Genomic DNA, 21822 nt, shown 5'->3' on the forward strand with positions numbered 1-21822 from the left:
ACTTAATGTAACCAGATCCTTTTCAGGATCGACCTATAAATACATACATACAAATATTACAAATATGTTATACATGTGCATTCACAGAAAGCTTTTTCAAAGTGAAGATCTGTGATGTAAACCAATATGTTCGTAACATATTTATTTATTCAGGTTGGGACGAGTTCATTGGCGAAATTGGTGTTAGATTGGAATACGCGTTTGTGTGATTATTTGTATTTGTCTCAATCTATTTTTTCATTTGTTTATCACGCAATAGGCAACACGTCTGACCATTTTGAGCTCACCGTAGCGCGCTATAGAGTTTGGGAGAAACGAAAGTGAAACTGTTTCATTTCCTCGAAACAGTGAATCATCGTTTTTTTTTTCTGCCAGTGATATAGCTGGAGCCACGTTGTATAGAGGCTATAGCTACTGTTCGGCGTTATCGATTCGGCTGATTGGAGTTGTCATGGCTTCTGATAACGAAGATGTAAAGTATGAGCGTCTCATCGAAGTCTACAGGCCGAGGTTGCGAGAGCTTATTGTGGTGGATCAGGTTCTGGATCATATGCCTTTGATCGAAACCGACCAAAAGGAGCAGATCAGACAGAAGACGAGGACCGATGGCAACTGTGCGGGCGCGGAGCATCTTATTTCTGCTGTTATAAAGAAGCCACATGCTCCTGGCTGGTTCAGGGCATTTGTTGACGCGTTGATACACGCAGGTTGTGAATCTGCAGCGGAATACATGCAAGTCAATCCCCCAGAGCCTGAAGTGGAGGCAGAGAATGATTACTGTGTCAAGCTCATTCAATTGCTCTCTCCAAGTCTTGTGGACATGAAGACTGACGTTGTGTGCTTCCAGTGTTTCACCCGAGGCCTACTCACCCAAGAGGATGGTGAGATCGTAAGTACACCGATCATATTTTAATCTGGGACTGATTAGAATCTGGAGAATATTGTCAACACACATTGGACTTTGAGTTTCCAAGGCCTCACAACATGCAACCACAGTAAATGCATAGCAGAAAAGTCTTATCCCATGTCGTCTGAAAACCACTTTTTTGTAGTTTTTCCAGTCCCACTATTTAAATCCCATGTACTAGTACCTGTCTTTACAGTGATTGACCACAAGGTGGCAGACACACGTAGGCGACTCATCTGTTTTGATCATTATGCTCATGCTGTGTAGATTAACTCCGCAACAAGAAACCAAGGAAACAGGAATGGAGCCCGTGAACTTCTGAGTTACATCGTGAGAGGTCGACAAGGATGGTTTTCTGAGTTTCTCGAGATTCTGCGTGAAACTGAACACCAGCACCTGTACGAGCTGACTGGAGGGTCACCTGACTCTGACAAGAAAGGTGACTCACACATGACAAGAGAACACACCCAGCACAGGACATGTTACTCGTGAAGTATCTGTGTTTTGGCAGAAATTATTAATGAGATGCACATTTATACCTATGTACTTACTTATTAATTAAATGAACTGCAAAAGTGTGATTTAATTATTTCTCATTAGGGTCTGAGGAGAAACGGCCTTCAGTGAAAGATGAAATTGGAGCTCCAGCAGCAGCGGAAAGCTGTGATAGCCGACAGTATTTGATCAACTTTACGGAGAATCCTGAGGGTGAAACAGGTCTTGCAGAACACCTTTGTTCAACCATCAGTGAAACATGTATAATCTTTAGATGTTTGTGATAACAGCTGGCAGCAGTCATGGTTCAGTAACCGTCATCTTAAACAAGCTGAGTGACATTCATACTGTCCAGTGGGCAGTTTATTTTTCAGTTTACTTAAATCATAAAACACACATTTTCTCATTTATCCATTAATCTATTAGTCCATGTAGATACTTTTCATTTGCAAAGTTTTATATGGACATGTTCATTAAAATAGATGTTTTTAGTATCTGCCATCTCTAAAACTGTCTATAGCCAAGTCTGTGAATTATCATGAGTAACTGGGACATTGCTTCTTATAAGCAACATTCAAATGTGATGTATTAATGCCTCAAGGACAACACACGTAATTGTATCCACCTCTTTTGTTTTATTGTGAGGCAGCAGAAATCCCCATCTGCAATTACTGTATCTGGAAGCTTAGCTACCACCAGGGGTGAGAGGAGAAATCTTCCCGTTGGTCATTTTGGTGAACTGACTCTTTAGCAGCTGCTATTCCCAACACAGAGACCAAGATGTATCTCCTGCCTTTATTTACTCTGATTTGTATACCTTAGTTGATATCTCAGTATAAGTGCAGTCTTTTTTTCTTTTATAGTTTTCAAGGCTGAGAGAGCCAGGTCCGATGCATTTTTTGTACGTACCATTGTAATGAACTAGAAATGTAACTATCTTTTCAGACCTGTACGAAGGACCTCCCACTGAATCCAGTCAACTGCCAGAAAGCGTGAACACCTCACAACCAGGTGGGGCTGATTCACCGTCCCTCACCCTACAGTAATTGATACTGTTTATGTTTTAAGATTCAAAGTATTCTGGTAATCTAAAAAGCTGGTTCTAGTCCCACACATACAAAAAAAAACAAAAAAAAAACTCAAATCATAGCGAGAAATGCTGGATTTGTAGATGTGCCGTAAAAGCAGAATGAGTGTGTTTGGAATGTGCTACAAGTGGAACATTTCTGGCCGCTTGACACCAAACAATAAGTTCCATGTGTGTACTATGATGGACCACATGTAGGTCAAAGAGGACAAAGCATAGCCAGCGCTTCAAATGAAAACCACATGCTGCTATAATGGAGCATTTTAAAATAATGTAAAGGAAAAGTTGAATTCAAGTCGCTTTGGAATGGGGCCTTCCATTAGACTTTGTTTATTTATCTTGAAAGCTACTGCATCATCTCTCATTACACTGCGCTCGTAAAGTGCCTTTTCGACATTGTATTTGCATACTAAATGAGTGCTTGAACGATAATCAACTCACAGGAGTGGTACAAAGGGAGAGCTGTGTGAACTGATAAGGCAGTGGAAATAATTACTGGAATAAATGAATAGAGGAAGTGTCTTTTATTTTCTTAAGAAGAGGTCACAATACAGTTTGTCTCAAGTACATGAGTCATGACATTAATCTGACTGGTTGGCCCGGGTGCATGCATTAAACAGACAGGATCACATGCAAGATTGTTTCATGCGCAGAGAGGTATTTGTGGTTCTTCTGGAATTAATTTTCCTGCATTGAATCAAACTAAAAAATACGCCTGTGGGTTTTCAGTTTTTTATGAACAATATTAAACATATAGCTGATTGTTGACTTTTCAACTCTAATAAGTGAAAATACAGGGGGCCACAGAGGCCACTGTTTACGTGTTATTGTCTTTTAAGCTCTATCTTGCCATCGGCACTGAGACGTATTTACTTTTGTGTAGTTCCTTGAAACAGCACTTTAACCTCTGGCATAACCAGTCTGAGAGGGAAAATTAAAAGCTGTTTGCACGGAGAGGAAAAAAAAGCTTTCCACAAGATTGAACTCATAACTTGGGGGGAAATGTAGTACCTCAAGTTGAAGGTAGCGGAGAGGGGCGTGTATGCACATAGTGCATGTTGTATCCCCAGCCGAGACAAATGAGTCACAGCCCACCAGCGACTTCAAGTCTGACTGAAGTGAATCATAAAAAGTCTTCTGTCCTTGCAAACAGGAAAATAAGACACAATGCTGCCAGAACTCAAGTACATTTTTTTTTTTCGAATAAAATGTGAAGAAATGATAAACTGCAAGCCACTTGAGAAAATCTAAATGATTGATAAATACAAGCAGATGTTAGCTTGGGCAAGGAAGTACTGTACATCAACTGGAGTTTGATTATTTTTGCAAAATTTGAGGCAGTTAAATTGTTCTCATAAACCTCTTTGAATTGGACTTTTCTTTTTAGAGTTGTAATGTGTAAAAAGCCAGTTTACATCATTTATTTGTAGTTGGACAATGACATCTTCTGGCCTGCATTGGGCCCATATTTCTGTGGTTTTAGTGTGTTCAGTGTAGTTCGGTCTGTGTTAATTTTCGTTTAAAGTCAGGAGGCTTAACACAGAGAGTGCAGAGTCTTAATGTGCAAAACACATTTGTGTTTTTTTTAGGAAGAACATATTCTATGAAATCTTTTTTTGCATGTTTTATAGCATCTTTAAGAAAACATTCCACCCCAGGACTAAAACCACAAACAATGACAAACACAGTAGTTTCCTGCTTGTGATGCCTGTAATTGTGGGTTGCTGACATAGACAATAAGTTTTGTCTGTCTGAGGCTCTGCTCTGTGTTACAGGTTTAGGAGCAGCGTCTGGAGGCACAGAAAACGATGATATTGTTCTTCGACCTTATCAGAAGGATGTCGCTAAACCTGCCTTGGAGGGGAAAAACATCATCATATGCCTCCCGACAGGAAGTGGTAAAACCAGAGTTGCGGTTTACATTACTAAGAAACATCTGGACCTCAGGAAAGCAGAGGGGCGTTCAGGGAAAGCGGTCGTCCTGGTGAACAAGGTACAACAACCTGACTTGAAACAGCTTGGCTGACCTACTTAACTGCTTTGCAAATCCAACGAAAACATTCTATCTTTCAGTTAATTTGGACATTTGGGTCAGCAGACCACAAATTACATGCCATACGGTTTCTGTCTTCCCTTGCTCTTTGGTTCCATTTTAATGCATGTGATCTGCTCCGCACTGGAAAAGGCCTCTACACCATTTTGGATTCAAGTTATAAAACTATTTAGCTGAATTTTAAAACAACTTGAGAAATAGTGATTGCATGTGACTCAAGCTGATTATAGTAGTTCATCCTTCAACACTGAAAAGAATAGAATAATAACGTCACTTCTCTGTAGAAGAGAAAGTAGCTCACCTTGAACAACTACATAGTTCTAAATCATGGCACAACTAGTGTTATTGTTGCATAAACAAACAACAAAGAGCTTTGTGGTCACAGAACTGATGCAGATAGTGCTTCATTACCATCGTCATCTTAACATTGAATGTGCTCTGATGTCATGCAGGTTCCTCTTGTTGAGCAGCATTACTCTGCAGAGTTCGGGAGATTTTTGAAGCATGCGTATAAAGTGGAGAGAGTCAGTGGAGACTGCCAGCTCAAAATCTCATTCACAGAGATTGTGAAGAAAAATGACGTCATCATCTGCACAGCCCAGATCCTTGAGAATTTCTTGGAGAGGTCTAACAAAGGAGAGGATGAAGGAGTGAAATTGAGCGGTATGGTTTTACAGTGTGATTTTACAAAAGCTTGTCGAGATAACAACATAAAAAAAGTTTTCCTTACCTCAGTAATTCTCTTAGTAAACCTGATCACCACTCCGAAACACAGCAGCATTCAAAATTAAAATAAGGTCAAAACAACTTTAAGTTTTTTTTTAAAAGGCATCCTAAAACCTTTACTTACAATCTGTGCAGACTTAAACCGCAGACACGGACAGGTTTTGGAATAGAAAGCCACCCAGAGGACTCATAACATCTCCCCTGATGATACCTGACAGGATCCTGTCAAAGTCTTCCGGCTCTGCTGTTCACTATTGTTGGCACTCACCAGTCCAAGGTGGAATAGCCACCTCAGTGGAACATATGCTGTTTGTTGAAACGCCTGAGAGCGTGTCCTTTTTCTTTTTTTCCTATATCCTGCCTTCCAGGCCACACGTCTGTTCAAGACATCAGTGTGCGGCTGATCAAATTCACATGAGACCTTCTATCACCCACAGTACATCAAGCTGCCACTCCTCCGTTCTCTTCTTCCTCCGGGGGACACATTTGTATGACTGGTTAAACTTTTTCGTGTGAATGCTTATGATTCACCTCACTCAGACTTTTGTCGAATAAAAAAAGATGTAATGAATTGAAGCTATTTTTGAGGTTTTTCAACATGTGTGGCTGAAACTGACGAGTCAGATTCCTGGTAAAGTGCTGGTATGTGTGGGAGGATCCGTCTCAAACACAGATGTTATAGTCTGTGAGTTAAAATCACCTCTATTTATTTAAGAAACACAAATAAATGTCATATAAATGGCACTGCTTTGGTTGGGAAAATTGTAGTCCCTGCACGGTAATGTTACAGTGAGACACGCGGAAATGTTATTGTTTTGATGAAGAAAACAGTCATTTTGCCAAACATCATTGTTACCAAAGAAACTCTAGGGAATCTCTTTTTGTAATCCTCCATGTTGCGTTTTACAATGAGACCTCTTTGTGTGACGTGCTGTACAACACATGCATTTATATGTTTGTCTGTCACTTCTTCTCTTCATGTAGATCTGTCACTGATCATAATAGATGAGTGCCACCACACTCAGAAAGGAGAAGTCTACAACCACATAATGATGCGCTATCTGACGCAAAAGCACAGGAACAAAAGACTGAAAAAAGAGCAGAAGGAGCCCATGCCCCTCCCTCAGATCCTGGGCCTTACTGCCTCACCGGGTGTTGGCGGTGCCACGAAAATGGAGAAAGCTGAGGATCACATACTGCGCGTGAGTACTATTCTCAGCTTCCTGTCCACACCTATGTAGACAAAAGCACAGGGCACATATGTAAACTAATATAACTCCATGTTATGTCCATAAGAATCACAGAAGATATGATTAACATGTTGTTAATCAAGCTGTTGTTTTAATTGTGTACCTACTCCTTGTATATTCACATTTAAAATTAACAAAATATTTGTCTTTTAGTTTCACACTCTCATCTTTCGCTCATCTAAATCCTGCCGTTCCTCTGCCTTAGTCATCGAGGATCCCGTTCATCCAGCCAAGCTGTTTCAAATGTTCCATACAGCCTTACAGTTTTCTAATGCCACAAAAGTCCAAAATTGAAAACAGCTTTTTGGCTTCAGCTTAACTGTGTCATTTTGTAGAAATAGTGTGCATCACTGAGATGGAGATGTCTTATTTTGATTTACTCCAATGAAAGATTAATTCATTATGTGTCGCTTTCATAGATTTGTGCAAACTTGGATGCTTCCAGAATCATGACTGGGGACCTCGGGGAGCACCGAAAAGAAGCAAGGAAAACCATTATACATGTTGAAGACAGAAAAAAGGTACATTTGTTGAACATGGGATGGCCTCATAGTGGCTTTATAATACTGGTTCTCTCTAAGGACTGAAAGGATGGTACATGTGTGTGTCCTTTTCAGGATCCATTTGGTGATGTAATCAAGCACATCATGAATTCCATTCACGCACATGCCGACCTGAGCCCCACCTCTGACCTTGCCTCTCAGAATTATGAACAGTGGGTTGTGCAAAAAGAGCGAACAGGTAAGCACAATTTGTTTTGCTTCACATCCTTTTTATAACAAGCTGCCTGGCGTCTTGGGCCTAAAACGTGTGTCAATTTGTTCTAGCTGCAACAGAAGAAAATCTGAAAGTGCGCGTTTGCTGTGATCACCTTCGACGGTACAACGAGGGCCTGGATCTCAGCAACACTATTCGTATGCAGGACGCTTTCAGTTTCCTGAACGAATGGCATGAGGATGAGATGAAGAAAAAAACAACTCCGGACGAGGAGCATGTCATCAAAATCACAGATACTGAGAGATTCCTCTGCAATCTGTTTAAAGGTATTGTGGTGTTGGGAAAAGGCCCTCGTGACTTGTTATCAATACTGTACATTTCCTCTTGCATTTTCAGTCAATAGTTCGACATTTTGTGAAATATGCATATTTGCTTTCTTGCCTGCAGTTAGACCCAGAGCTAAAATATTGACACCACTCTCGTATATGTAAATATAAGGCTTGATTAGCTTAGCTTAGCATAAAGACTGGAAACATAAGGAAACAGTTAACCTGGTTCTGTCCAAAGGAAAAAAATAACTAACAAGCACCTGTAAAGTTCACTAATTAACTCAGTATATTTTGTTTGTTTATTCTGTACAAAAAAAGGTAGTCAAGGTTTTATGTGTTTCCGTTGCCTGGTAACCCAACAGTGATGAGAACATCAACACTTTGTAGTTTTTCCACTTTGACTTTTGAATAAATGTGTTTCCCCAAACTGTTCCTTTAACTTCTAACATCATACTAAGAAGTTACCACAATGCTTTGAAATCTGATCTCTTGCAGAGAACAAGGAAGAGCTGCAGAACCTCGCAGTAAACGCAGAGTATGAAAATGATAGCCTGTCGAAACTACGAACCAAAATTCTGCAGGAGTTCAGCAGCAGGAAAGAGGCCAGAGGGATCATTTTCACCAAAACACGTCGCAGTGCCATTGCTCTAAGTCAGTGGATTCAGGAAAACCCCAAGTTTGCAGATGTTGGAGTGAAAGCCTCACATGTGATTGGTGGAGGAGACCAGAGCGTTGTTAAGCCAATGACCACTGTGAGTGCACGTGACAAAAACCGCAGCATCTCCTCGAGCAACCTGCAAAGCTCAAATCCAAATCATAATTACCTCAAATGTGTCATTCATCAGGCAGAGTCAAGGGACGTACTCAACAAATTCCGCAAGGGTGAAGTCAACGTGCTGATTGCTACCACCGTTGCAGAGGAGGGTTTGGACATAGCAGCGTGCAATTTTGTTATCCGCTACGGCCTTGTGACCAATGAGATTGCCATGATTCAGGTCAGTGATGTCAGTTGTCAAATGACCTGTGGTGTGAGTAAACGATTATTACCTCTGTGTCCAGTAGTGAAGGCACCATCATACAAATGTGTGACAGGAAAATAGGAATGTGTTTGTTAACCATTGACTCCCATCACCTGTTTGAAGGCTCTAGGCAGAGGGAGAGCTGAGGACAGCAGTTACACTCTGGTCGAGGTGAAGAATACTGGGGTGGTCGAGAAGGAGTGTGTCAATGAGTACCGCATTACCATGATGGACAAAGCCATTGCCAAAATCAGAGCCTTAAATCAAGCGGACTACGACAAACGGGTACGTGCGATTACAAAATTTTAAACCGAAAGCTACATTCCAATGAGACCATTCTGTGTGATGGTTTTTTTTTTTATTCTTTTCATCAGATCTCCGAGTTTCAGATTCAGGCTATAATGGAGGAGAAGGTGAGAATGACTAAGAAGAAGCAGAAACACATGCAGAACATGAAGGGTGAAGTGAAGTTCAGCTGCCGAAGCTGCAGCAAACACGTCTGCACCGGAGATGACATCCAGATGATCGAAGGCATGCACAGAGTCAATGTTACACCGGAGTTCAGGTACCAATTACCAGTCAGAGTCCACTTTTACATGATTCCGTGATGTATAGACTGTCTGCCACAGTTGTAGTTCAGCTCTCATTGTGAATTATATCCTGCATGTTGAGCAATTACATTGTGTACTTTTCTTTCACAGTCAACTTTTCATTCAGAGAGAAAACCCTTCTCTTCAAGATTATAAAACCTTGTCCTACATAGCATGCAAGGAGTGCGGGCAGGTAAACATATTTTTTTTTTTAAATCTTATTTCCTTTCTTGCCGAAGATTCAATCAGAGGATTATTATAATAATATAATTACAACAAGATGATTCCATATGGTTTTATTTCAAGCCAGGCCGGACTCTTACTTATTCTCTGTTTGCCCTTATCCTCCTGAATTATAATTCAGCAGCGCTCAGAATTGGTATTGACTATTTTAGTTGTTGAAAAAGCCTTTGCTCACTCTGTGTACATTTTGCACCCTATCTCTCATCCCTGATTTCCATTGCAGAGATGGGGCTCCATGATGCCCCACCGAGGGATCGATTGCCCCAGCCTCCATGTGAAAAACTTTGTGGTGACTTTCAACGGAAAGAAGATCAGCAAATGCACCAAGTGGATTGACCTCAACATCAACTTTCCCGTCTTTGACTACATTGAACACGCGAGCCGGGTGGCAGAGAGCTTTGATGCCGAAGATGAAGACACTGAATGAATCACACCTATGTCGTTTAATTCTTTTTTTTCTGTTGTATTATTAAACTTTGGCTTGCACTGCATGAATTCCTTTACCCATCGCACTGGCAAATGCAACACTTCCTTTGAGGGCTAGGATGTCATTATAACTGAAGTTACTGATACTTGTGGATTTAGGCATGTGCTGCAAAAGATGAATTACAATTGTTGGTGTATGGGATACTATAGCATATATGTGCATGTTGTGTGCATCACTGAGACAGAATGAACTGGAAAATGTGATTTTAATCTCAAAGCCCTGTGGTCTCCTGAGATTGGAGCCACTAAGCCTGTGATAGCCCCTCAGTGCCCACCTGTCAACACACATGCAGACATACAAGTGCTGCTGGTGATGTTCCATCAAATCAAACTTTTGGGCCAATCACAGCTGCTATTTTTAGAACTATTTTTAAGAATTGTTTCCACCTACAGAAAGACACCTGATTGGACTGTGAGTGGCATGAACGGTCATGCACATTGTGTATGGGTCCATGAGTTATAAAACTTTGTCCTCCATCTGGCTTGTCCTTTTATTTTTTTAATTGCATTTTTTTTTTAATTGCATTTAAATAAGTCACATTAATAACAACTGTTCCCCACTAATCACTTGTCCAACACCATCATTGTCTTTTATTGTTTCCACAACTGGAAAATTTCTCAATCTTAGCCAACGTCTGCTTTCATGTGTTGAGGGAATGACTTATTGCGCCGTGGTGAAAAAGCCACTTCCTAAATACCAAGTTGTGCGCTCTTGGAAAGTTGTGCCGGCAGACTTCAGCCGACAGACTTCAGGGAGGCATCTCTGAGTGCTCCTTAGGAATGCAGCGGGAAGTGTGAGAAGCCTTGATTCAACTCAAAGTAGGACGGGGCTCAGATTTCTGTTGCCATATTGAGTTTTAAACCATTGTTACGGTTTTGTATTGCTGTGAGAGCATGTTAACCAAAGCGCGTGTCCAAGAAGAAGAAGTTACTTTAAACTTCACGTCGTCGACCTTCAAGGATTATTAAAGACTGAAAGCTTCACGGAGACTTCTTCGGCGTCATGGTCAGTAATGTATTTCTTAGCTCAAAAAGGTAGAACATAAACATGAATGGACCACTCGTCAATATGAAAGACTTACTGTGGGTAGTGTGTGCAGCTATCTGTTGGGATAAATGGACTACAAAACGATCATCTGCAGCGTCGGCTTGTGTTGTGTGAGTTCAAGAGGAGGATGGCTTTGCAACTTTTGTGTCACCTTTCACAGGGCTGCAGCAAGGTGCTGTGGGGGCTGATAGGGGCGGCTGTCGTCATCACGTTAATAACGATCTCAGCAGTTTATTACAGCAGTAAGTTGAAGCTCAGGCCTGACCTGTCTGCTTTTCCTCCTCTCTGCGAGCCTGTTCTGCGTGAGTTCTCTCAGTTCGGTGTGAAAATAGCCCCAAACAGTGTGTAACACCCAAGAGAAACACAAATCAAGTATGTATCCTACGTATTTATAGAGCTATAAACGATATATACTATAGTAAAAAAAAAAAAAAAAAAAAAAAAGCATATTACATGAATGCTTATGGTTCGTTCATTTCTCGTTTTGGTGATTTTATTTTATTTTTTAATTTGTTTTGCTGACTTTTTAATGCGTTTTTCTTGTTTCGGTAACAAACGTGTGATCGAGCAGACAAACGATTGTATGACTTATAAGTGCCTCATGTATGGATCAACAGAGCAATAGCACGCTGCAGGAAGTTATAGCGCCACCTCGTGACGTGTTGATTTTTATTTTTGATGTATGCAACATTTAACTTTTTAAGTACAATTTTTGCTGTACTTTATTTGAGTATTTTCATATGATTGTTTTATCTTTCTACTTCTACTTCACCGATTTGGAAGGAAAGCGTTGTTTTTTTTTACTCAGCGTTTTCTGATAACTTTCTGTGATTTAGATTATTAATACAACATTTAAATTAACTTAATACAACATTTAAATTAACTTATCTTTGATCAAGCCACCTAGCTGTATGTACAGTAATAAAGATTAGTATTATCATCTGAAGCTACAACATTGAAGTGATGTACAAATGAATGCATCAATAAATGTAATGATATAATGTATATCATTCTGAAAAGCGCTGTTGTGAATGATGAGTTATTTATCATGATTTTGATGCTAATAATAATTATGTAGGCCAATTTTACTGGAGTAATTTTGTGTGTAATGCTATCATAACTTTTACTTAAGATGAAATATTCTTCTCTACTGGATTGCTGTCAGCAACTGGCCTTAATGCAGCATGTGCATCATTTCAGAGTCTGATGGTCCCAAAAGGAAATTCACCCTCGAGGATTACTTCAATGACACCATTAGGTGGCGTTCCTTCAATCTGTATTGGATATCAGGTACATCTATATTACACAGGTTGCTTTTATGGGCAAGACAATTGATACATCGTGTTGTTTACAAATCTCTCACAAGTGTGTTGTATTGTCTTCTAAATCTGCAGACAAGGAATATCTGCATAAAACAAGAGATGGGAATATCTTCCTCCACAATGCTGAAACAAACGAGGAGTCACTCTATTTGAGCAATTCAACCTTTGTAATATATTTGTATTTCCTAATATGAACATTTTGTAACAAAAAACACAGTGATAATCCAGAATAATAACTGATATGTTATACTCATTTTCATTGTAGGCTCAAGTGGATGCAACAGATTACATGTTGTCAGGTGATTATAGATACATTGCTTTTGAAAGCAACTTCACAAAGGTGAGAAACTGAATATTGTGAATACCCCCCGCGTGTTTTGACAATATGTCAACTTCACAAGAGGGCCACTGAAAATGTCACCTAACATTTGTTCGTCATGAAAAAAAACTGAGACACAACGTCTGAAACTACGTTTTGTGTTTTCACTCCGACAGAAATGGAGACATTCATACACAGCCTCTTACTCCATCTATGACAGGGAGAATTCGTAAGTTGCGGTGTTTTATTGTGATACAGTCCATCGTTTCTCATTATATGAATGGACACAAAGACTAAAAGGGAGAGATGTATTTGGTATTACCCTAAATTATATTTATATGTATTTCCAGAACATTTGTTATGCCTGTGAATCTTCCAACTGTTGTGCAGTACTTTTCATTCGCCCCAACGGGAAACAAATATGTAAGTTTACTTCCGGCGTCCTTGTCTTCACATTCAATTGGAATGAACAGTATTACAGCAGTTCATCATCACTGACTTTGACATATGTGGCCATGGTATGTGAGGCAACATGGCACTCCAAAATAAACATCAGGACAAAAAAGTAAAAAAAAGTGTACTGGATGAAGTTAAATTATTAATCTAAGTATGGATTTGTATTATATTTGTAATCAAGAACAATAACTACATTTTGATTTGCAGGCTTACGTCTCGGACTACAATGTTTTCTTCAAATCTGATGTAAGTTCTGAAACAGTACAAGTAACCCACAATGGGGAGAAAAACAGGATCCTCAACGGTGTCCCAGACTGGGTGTATGAGGGTGAGTCACAATCCCTCTTCCTCAGGTGTGCCTCTGTGTCTCTTTATGGAAGATGATTACCAATTTATTTTCTTCCAACATTTTTAGAGGAAGTATTTGCGTCAAACGGCGCGATATGGTGGTCATCAACTGGAAAATTCTTGGCTTATGCAGAGTTTAATGATACAAATGTTCACAAAATTGAGTTCTCTTGGTATGGAGCTGAGCAGTATCCAGAGACCGTGTCTGTTCCATACCCAAAGGTGGGATTTAATATTTACACTGCCTTATAAAAGTATTCACCCCTTTTGTCGTTTTTACTTTTTTTGTTGCATTGGAACCCTGAATTAAACATTTTTGGGGGGGGATTTTATGTAATAGATCGACAGAAAATAGTCAAAATTGGTTGAAAGAAAAAAAAATCCCACATACCTTTTAGCTCCAGACATGTTCCACAAATAAATTACTTTTTTCTTCCAGCTATTTCAGGGGTATCTTTTGCTCTTATTTGTTGCCTCTCTGAATAAATGCCTTCCTGGTCAGAGAGTATTGTTCCACTCTTGGCAAGTTGGTTGTGGTGCAATATACTTTCCATTGTAATGCATCAAAATTGAGACAAAGTAGAGGTTTATGGCACAGCTTCACCTTCTACTTAGAGTGCATGCAAGGGGGAGGGAAGGGAAAAGATGACCTTGATGATGGCCATAAGTCAAAGTACATTGGGTTCAAACACCAACATTGTTCTGAAGTTTTAACTTTCTCAAGGCAGCAAAATAGGAAACACGCCATGGGAGTTGAATACTTTTGCAAGGCACTATATATTAATTTATTTTTAGCTCACATTATATGGGCCCATTGTCCATAATTCATCTTACTCCCAAGTTCATGTACTTATTTCATAAAAATGGTCCTGATTTGGTGCAGGCTGGATCTCCTCTTACCAAAGTGAAACTGTTTGTGGTTGATACTACAAATCCATCCCGCCACACACAGGTGGTCGCCCCCGCTTCTGTTGCTTCTGGGTCTGTATATTCTTCACTTCATAGCATCAATTAAGTCAAACTTCATCGAAAACCGAGGCAAACACAATATCCTCATGGTCTGCCTTACCTTGTCACTTTCTATTGCCTTTGCTCAGCGATCACATGTTGTGCTCAGTGACCTGGGTTACAGACGAACGTATCGCTGTGCAGTGGGTCACGAGAAAACAGAATTACGTGGTCGTACAGATCTATGACTTTGATGAAACAGGCTGGCAAGAAAAACAGGTAGCTGTCACGAACATTGTGTTGACTTCATGGTCTTTTGAGGAAACGCTAATTAACTCAAATAAATGTCTCTGCTCTCTATAGAAATTTGAGCAAACAAGCAAGACAGGATGGGTCGGCCATGTACGTTTCCAGGAGGTTGCACCATTGATTGTGTATTAACTGTTTGATCGGTGTATGACTGTAAAAATATCACCTTTTTTTCAGTACGTCCCCTTACCGCTTTTCTTTGCTGATGATAAACTCAGTTTCTACAAAATCATGAGTGACACACAAGGCTACAAACATATTCATTTTGTGAAAGATGTAAGTATAATTCAATTATGTCTATGCAAGATAACAGTAGCTTTTATCCCGTCTGTGGTGTTGAGTGTTGTATTCATTCCTTCTGTGAAGGGCAACATGACGCCTATCACTTCTGGGAAGTGGGAAGTCATCTACATATCCAAATTAACCAAAGATGCCATGTGAGTGAAGTACACGCAAAACTACACAAAACCTAAAGTATATAAAAAATGAATACAAGTAAATCTGACTCATCTACAATGCTTCTCTACAGATATTTTGTGAGTAATGAGTACCAAGGAATCCCGGTTAAGAGACATCTTTACAAGTAAGGAAATCTTTTAATCTCTGTGATGTATTCTCGTACCCCAGGAAGACTGTCATGACTTGGTCGTCATAACTGACGTGAGTTGTTTGTTTATCAGGGTTATTATTGGAAGCAGCCATTCTACTCCTCAGTGTCTCACCTGTGACCTGCGTAAGGACAGGTGTCAGTACAACTCAGCTTACTTCAGCTTTGACGCCTCTTACTACCGGATGGACTGCTATGGTCAGTTACCCATCGACATCTTCTCTTAAGCAATAACTCATTCACGGTGTCAGGGGTCATCTGTGGCAAGAAACATCTGTGAACAATAAGCTGTGCGAAGACTTCCAAAGTGGTACAGAAGACTTGATGTATGATAAACTAATTGTGCATTTTCTATTTTTGTTTTTTTTAACAGGACCTGGGTTGCCCATCTACACACTCATGGACAACAGGGGCTCAGGTGCAGGTCTGTATCCGTCCTAACCCTAAGTCCATTGTGGAATTATTTAGTTAATTAATATCATATCATCTAATGTTGTGTGCTGTATACATTTGAACATATTAATAATGTACATATTATTATTTTGTTGTTGTAGCATAAGTGAAACATTCTTAAATATTGCATCAGTTATACAAAAGTAAAGACTTATGGTGATATCAGCGCTCTTCTTTCCACACTGATGATGGAAATGTTGCATCAAGAGAGGTGGCAGATCTTGAAGGTTAACAGTTTTTGGTGTCAAAGTAGAAATATGTTTGATATTCACTTGTACACAGGTTTTTGTGTAAATTCTTAATTTCCAGTATGAGAATAGTTTGTTATTCAAATCTCTTTGATTTGCCTCTCTGTTTGTCAGAGCTCTCCATTCTTGAAGAGAACACGGAACTGCAAAATATTCTGTCAGAATTCCAAATGCCAACAATGAAGCATGGCACATTAAAAGTTGCAGGATATGGTGAGACACGTTTAAAGATCCCTTCCACTACGTTTGAAGATGTCACAAGTTCAGGTTTACAAGGTTTGGACCCAACGCACTGATTTAATAACAGAAAGAGTCCACAAATGATTGATGTTGGTGCTATTTAAAACAGGTTCCCTTTCTCCCTTTTCACTAGTCACCTAAATGTAGTAATATGTATATGCTTTATTAGTAAATCCAGTCCAACATTCCAGTTTACTTCATTAATTATCAATTAAGAAGTATATATGACACACTCTTGTTTATTTGTTTTCTTCCCTTTTATGGGTTCATAGGAGTGTTGTTGTTAATCTGCATCTGATTTTGTCATAACCTTTTGTTTTTTTGCCAGATCTCTGGTATCAAATGATGTTACCACCCAATTTTAAGAAGTCTAAAAAGTATCCTCTTCTGATTGATGTGTAAGTAAACAATCCTCCCCAGCATGCTCCATCTCAACATAATTCTGTGAGCGTCCGTGAACATTTGATGACACCTGCTGTTGCTGACCCGTGCAGGTATGGAGGCCCCTGCAGTCAAGAAGTGGACTATCGTTTTAAGCTGAACTGGGGCACGTACCTCTCTAGTTCAAACGAGATCATCATTGCCAGCTTTGATGGAAGGGGAAGCGGTTACCAAGGTGATGAAATAATGCATGCAATCTACAAACGCCTTGGGACGTTCGAAGTGGAGGATCAGATAGCAGCAGCGAGGTAACGTGTGTCTTTACAGTCAATCGCCTCATGTTATAGTGCATGCTCAGTGAAGAGATCCCGTTTGTTGGCTATACCTCTCTGACAAACAAAGTTGGATCATATTATTGAAAAAAGAGTGAAAACTAGGTAGATGGTCTGATACTCAACGTTTTGTTGTTTATAAATTATTCACGTGTTGTAGGAAGTTCATCGACATGGGTTTTATCGACAAAGACCGAATAGCAATATGGGGCTGGGTAAGTTGCACTGTCTCGTTGCTCTGTGTATTTCTCATATGCTCATCTTCTTATTCAGTGTTTTTACATTCACTAAATCCAATCTGTTCTGACTTCCAGTCATATGGTGGTTACGTCACCTCAATGGCTTTGGGTGCTGGAACTGGACTCTTTAAATGTGGAATAGCAGTCGCCCCGGTGGCCAAGTGGGAATATTATGGTCTGTGTTTTTACATACTATGTATATTTCTACCATCTATTCTGAGATAACTATTTCCCTCATATGACATCATTTCTACAGTGTTTGAGAGTTCTTCACTGATTTGTAATTGTAGTTATTTATAACATCTTCAAACACACAGTTGACACTTAAAAAAAAAAAGAAGTGATCAAAGTTAATGCAACAGTAGCAAAGATGTCGCAATCTTTCTCTTCTCTGTTACCCACAATTCAACCTAAACCAAGACAATTTGGTTGGAGATTCAAGTGCATTTTTTTAAGTGCTGGCTAATGTAGCCTCAAACCACGTACCTCAAGCTGAGATGAGAAGCAAGCTTCAGAGGTCTGGTACTTCCCGCTAAGTCCCCCAGACCTCCCTTAAACCTGTAGTCCTCATCCCCAACTGACTCAAGTGACAAGTGGGGCAGTTTGTACCCATGTGAGGGTCCCGGGACAGATGATGTTGTATGTGGTATGTATAGATTAAAAAGCCCCCTGAGGCAAATTTGTGACTTGGAGCTATACAAAATAAATGTAATGTAATTAATGTGTAAAATCGACTGAGTTCCCTCCCCTCTAAAGATCAAAATCTCGATATAAATCTAGTCAACTCTCTCAAAACATCTTTCCTTCTGTTTAATAAATGTAATTTGTATACGATGTGATGTATAATTGTGGTATTTTCTTTGCAGATGCAGTGTACACCGAACGCTACATGGGAAATCCCTCAGAGAATGCTGACTCCTACAAGGTACATTTTAGACAAGTCAACTCCATCACAATACTCTTTTTAAACTGCATAATAGTGACTTGAGCCATACAGTGTGTTTTTAATGGTGACATATTTCTTTTATCTAATAGAATTCCACAGTGACATCCAGAGCAATGAACTTTAAAACAGTCGACTATCTATTGGTTCACGGCACAGCAGATGGTACGTTTCATCAAAATACTCTTATTTTCAGTCTTTGAGCATGTGGTAGGCCTATTTCTCAACAGTTTACCAGGTAACGCAGTAAAGCCTTTCACTAATGGACCCTGTTTGCCTTGAGCTTTGAAGTTCATTCACATAGTGAAAACACTGTCTTTCCTGTAGACAATGTCCATTTCCAGCAGGCAGCACAGATCTCCAAAGCTCTGGTGGACAAGCAAGTGGACTTTGAAACCATGGTAAATATTGACTCAGGAAATTGGGACTAATATTGGCCTTCATGGTGTTGATTTAATGAAAGTTTCAATGGGGGAAAAAAATGCCATGTGTTATAATGCATAGTCTTAAATGTATGGTTTGAAATGTGTATAATGTGATATTGGAAATCAGAATTTTAGAGGCTATATGTACTAATCTGAATTTGACATTCATTTCAGTGGTACACAGACAAGAACCACGCTCTCAGAGGATCAGCCTTCTATCACACGTACACCCTCATGAGCCACTTCCTGCAGAAATGCCTCATTCATCCCAAATAGATGAAGAATGTGACAGCATTTATTTTCTAATGTGTGTATTTCTTTATCTTGTTTGTCAGGGTGAACATTGTTTTTTGTAGTCCACATTTATTTTTTTATGTGCAATGGATGCTTAAATGCTCACACAAATGAGCATTAGGGATTCTTTGTCAATATATCTGACATTGAAAACATACTAAAAGCCATGCATGCATTTATGTTTGAAAACATTCTTTTATGTGTATGTGATATCTATAGATAAATTGCACGGCACTGATTTGTTGTGTGAGTGTTATAATGTGTGCAGCAGTCTTGTTTTAAAAAATAAACATTGTTTTAAAATACAAGCGATTGATTAGTTGTATATTTTAAGTCTTTTGGATAAAAATTACAATTAAAAATAATTAATAATCGATGCATATTTCGTCTCTATCAATGCATGATCCTACATTTCAAAGCACACATGCAAGTAATGTGAAGAAAACAATGACTTCATAAAATAATGATATTACATAACATGTAAGCTATAAAGCTTTGTTGTCTGTACATGATACAACTAAGTATTCAGTTTTCGCTTCATGACATAGGCTTCATTGATAGGCAGTAATCTGAACATGTATGGGTGCCAGTATTTGTCAGTGTTTGTTTGACAGGGTGCAGGTCATGTTTGATTGCAACACCTAAAGTGGCAGCTTGCTTTAAACAAAGTCAAATACATTCAGTGGACTGAGATGGAAGCTGACTAATGGGTTGAGAGTAACAGAGGATGCTGAGGTTTCAGTGACGGGGGAGTCACCTGGGAGAATGCTCCTCAGCTCCACTATATAAGACCGGGTAGATCAAGAAGAGGACCATGAAACAGCTTCAGAGGGACCAACACACTTCACTATCCTTCTCTCAGACGCTTGACAGCAAGGAGCACAGGTGAGAATATATATATATATATATATATATATATATATATATATATATATATATATATATATATATATATATTTGTCCACATTATTTGTTATTTCTCTCATTCTGCATTGAAATATTCTCACGGCGCGTCTTTCTCTGGTCATCCTTCAGAAGCTCAAACGATGAAAAGTGCTCACTCTGTGGCGGGAGTCCTGCTCCTCATCGTGATCCAAAGCAGCTGGCAGATGCCTGACCAGGACACAGACCGAAACCCCACGTAAGATCAGCTCTCTCCTCAGTCTCACACAAGATCTTTTATGAGAGGATTACAGAAGTCTGGGCATGAGTATTTGGTGCACCATTCTGAGCTGCAAAAATATGCAGCAAATCTTTTAAGAGCAACAAAGGGTTCGAACAAAGCAGAAAAGCAACTGCCACTTTTTAAAGCTTCAATACATTTTCTTTTTACGTTTGTTTTTTGGTTAACATTTCAAAATGAAGACAGGCAAAGAACTCTTGTCCTGGTAGACAGGTGTAGGTCCACATGTTGCTTTTAAAGTTTCAATGGTTGACATTAGAGGAAAAGGATCTTTGGTCCAAATATATCAAATAATGTGTCATTTGTTATTTTTACTTTTGAGAAGCTGTCTGAGAACCTTTAGGGTAGTTATATGAGATACTGCTAATATATTTCCTTTGAATGCCTTCCTTTTGGCACTGTTTGCATGTATTGGCATGTTATTATTTCATACTTATTTTCAGTATATTGTGGTGTCCCTTGTAGTGGTTGCTGATGCAAAACTCAATTTTCAAAAGTATGGACATTTTTTTAACATTCAATTTCACACGCAAGAATAAGTGCATTAATGCATTCCAAATATAGATTACTGATTCTAAATGACAGGGAGGGGTGTTTGACTGGAGATTGTGTCAACTAAAGCTTTATTATCTCCATAATTTCTAGTCTTTTGGCTGAAAATTCCATGCTGGCCGAACCCATTGAGCTCCCAAACATGAAGAGACATTCGGAGGGAACATTTTCCAACGACTACAGTAAATATCTGGAGACAAGAAGAGCACAAGACTTTGTCCAGTGGCTAAAGAACTCAAAAAGGAATGGGTGAGTGTGCCCTTTTTTTTACTGGATCACTTAAACTTGGTGGCAAAGCATGCAATATATCAAATATAGCACAAGTCTGTAATAAACCACAAGTCTGGCTTTAATTGCATTAATACACTAGATCAGTGGTTCTCAACATTTTTTCAGTGAGGTAGTCCCTGTGAACTATTCTTTTCAGCCAACTACCCCCTGACTAGTGCATCTATATGTGTCTGTCTCCGCAGGAGCCTATTTAGACGCCATGCAGACGGCACCTACACCAGTGATGTGAGCTCGTACCTGCAGGATCAAGCCGTCAAGGAGTTTGTGTCCTGGTTGAAGACTGGCCGAGGCAGAAGAGAGTAAACTCAAGCAACAGCTCCCTAAATAATGCAACGATTCACACTGACTCTGTGCTATTATATGTTTTACAAACTGTACTCAAGTTTTTTTCCTGGTTAAATTCTCCTAATAAGAAGCTCTGTCGGCCTTCAGTGGTTGAAGGAAAGGTTGTCAAAATACCAAAAGGAACAGTATGTTTGAAATGAGTCTCATTCATAAATGCAATGTGACTATTTTATTTTATCAAGCATTGATTGATTCATTTTTTTCTGATTTAGTCAGTTTGCAGCTTCCTTCTCACATGTGTAAGAATATGTTAAAATCACAGTATTGATCTGAATTACAACTTGGATAATTGCATCTGTAGATAGTCTCAATACCTTTTCTTATTATTCAGATGAAAGTCATATTTAGTTTTAAATAAAGAAATGTGTACAATCCATGAGTTCCAGCTTACATTTCTTTTGATATCCCTTTTGAAATATTGGTTTGACGAGGATCACTCTTCTTGTTAAGGTTCTCCAGCTGAGTGTGTACACGTCCATTTACAACATAATCTCAGAGAATACAAGAAGATGACGTTGTCGGCACAGGATACACCTGTTAATGTCCATCAAAGAATTTAAAACTTCAAAATACATAGTTGTTTCAAAGAAAACATGTTATACATAGTTGATTGATACATTTGAATAAATAACCCATC

The 21822-nt window shown here is 39.2% G+C and overlaps 3 protein-coding genes across 3 annotated transcripts; all 3 read left to right on the forward strand.

The window, feature by feature from the left end:
• Nucleotides 1-370: 370 nt before the first annotated feature.
• On the forward strand, nucleotides 371-9902 carry ifih1 (interferon induced with helicase C domain 1). Its single transcript, XM_068572713.1, has 16 exons — nucleotides 371-889; nucleotides 1175-1346; nucleotides 1508-1624; nucleotides 2348-2413; nucleotides 4265-4482; nucleotides 4995-5205; nucleotides 6253-6470; nucleotides 6938-7039; nucleotides 7136-7259; nucleotides 7346-7561; nucleotides 8060-8316; nucleotides 8410-8559; nucleotides 8707-8868; nucleotides 8958-9148; nucleotides 9285-9366; nucleotides 9640-9902. Exons 1-16 carry the CDS (start codon nucleotides 452-454, stop codon nucleotides 9841-9843), a joined length of 2928 nt encoding a protein of 975 aa, XP_068428814.1. The 5' UTR covers nucleotides 371-451; the 3' UTR covers nucleotides 9844-9902.
• Nucleotides 9903-11077: 1175 nt separating this feature from the next.
• On the forward strand, nucleotides 11078-19015 carry fap (fibroblast activation protein, alpha). The gene is made up of 25 exons (XM_068573037.1): nucleotides 11078-11192; nucleotides 12151-12240; nucleotides 12345-12439; nucleotides 12538-12612; nucleotides 12768-12820; nucleotides 12942-13014; nucleotides 13255-13375; nucleotides 13463-13617; nucleotides 14279-14376; nucleotides 14493-14622; nucleotides 14707-14745; nucleotides 14830-14928; nucleotides 15019-15089; nucleotides 15182-15235; nucleotides 15333-15457; nucleotides 15633-15683; nucleotides 16075-16173; nucleotides 16529-16598; nucleotides 16695-16889; nucleotides 17074-17128; nucleotides 17228-17327; nucleotides 18019-18077; nucleotides 18188-18260; nucleotides 18423-18496; nucleotides 18695-19015. Exons 1-25 carry the CDS (start codon nucleotides 11078-11080, stop codon nucleotides 18794-18796), a joined length of 2271 nt encoding a protein of 756 aa, XP_068429138.1. The 3' UTR covers nucleotides 18797-19015.
• Nucleotides 19016-19654: 639 nt separating this feature from the next.
• On the forward strand, nucleotides 19655-21435 carry gcgb (glucagon b). Its single transcript, XM_068572819.1, has 4 exons — nucleotides 19655-19699; nucleotides 19850-19955; nucleotides 20643-20798; nucleotides 21023-21435. Exons 2-4 carry the CDS (start codon nucleotides 19861-19863, stop codon nucleotides 21141-21143), a joined length of 372 nt encoding a protein of 123 aa, XP_068428920.1. The 5' UTR covers nucleotides 19655-19699; nucleotides 19850-19860; the 3' UTR covers nucleotides 21144-21435.
• Nucleotides 21436-21822: the final 387 nt, after the last annotated feature.

The sequence above is a fragment of the Clinocottus analis genome, unplaced genomic scaffold (genome assembly GCF_023055335.1).
Source record: "Clinocottus analis isolate CAN_PGR_092001 unplaced genomic scaffold, fCliAna1.0.p SCAF_12, whole genome shotgun sequence".
In the NCBI taxonomy this organism is placed as follows: domain Eukaryota; kingdom Metazoa; phylum Chordata; class Actinopteri; order Perciformes; family Cottidae; genus Clinocottus; species Clinocottus analis.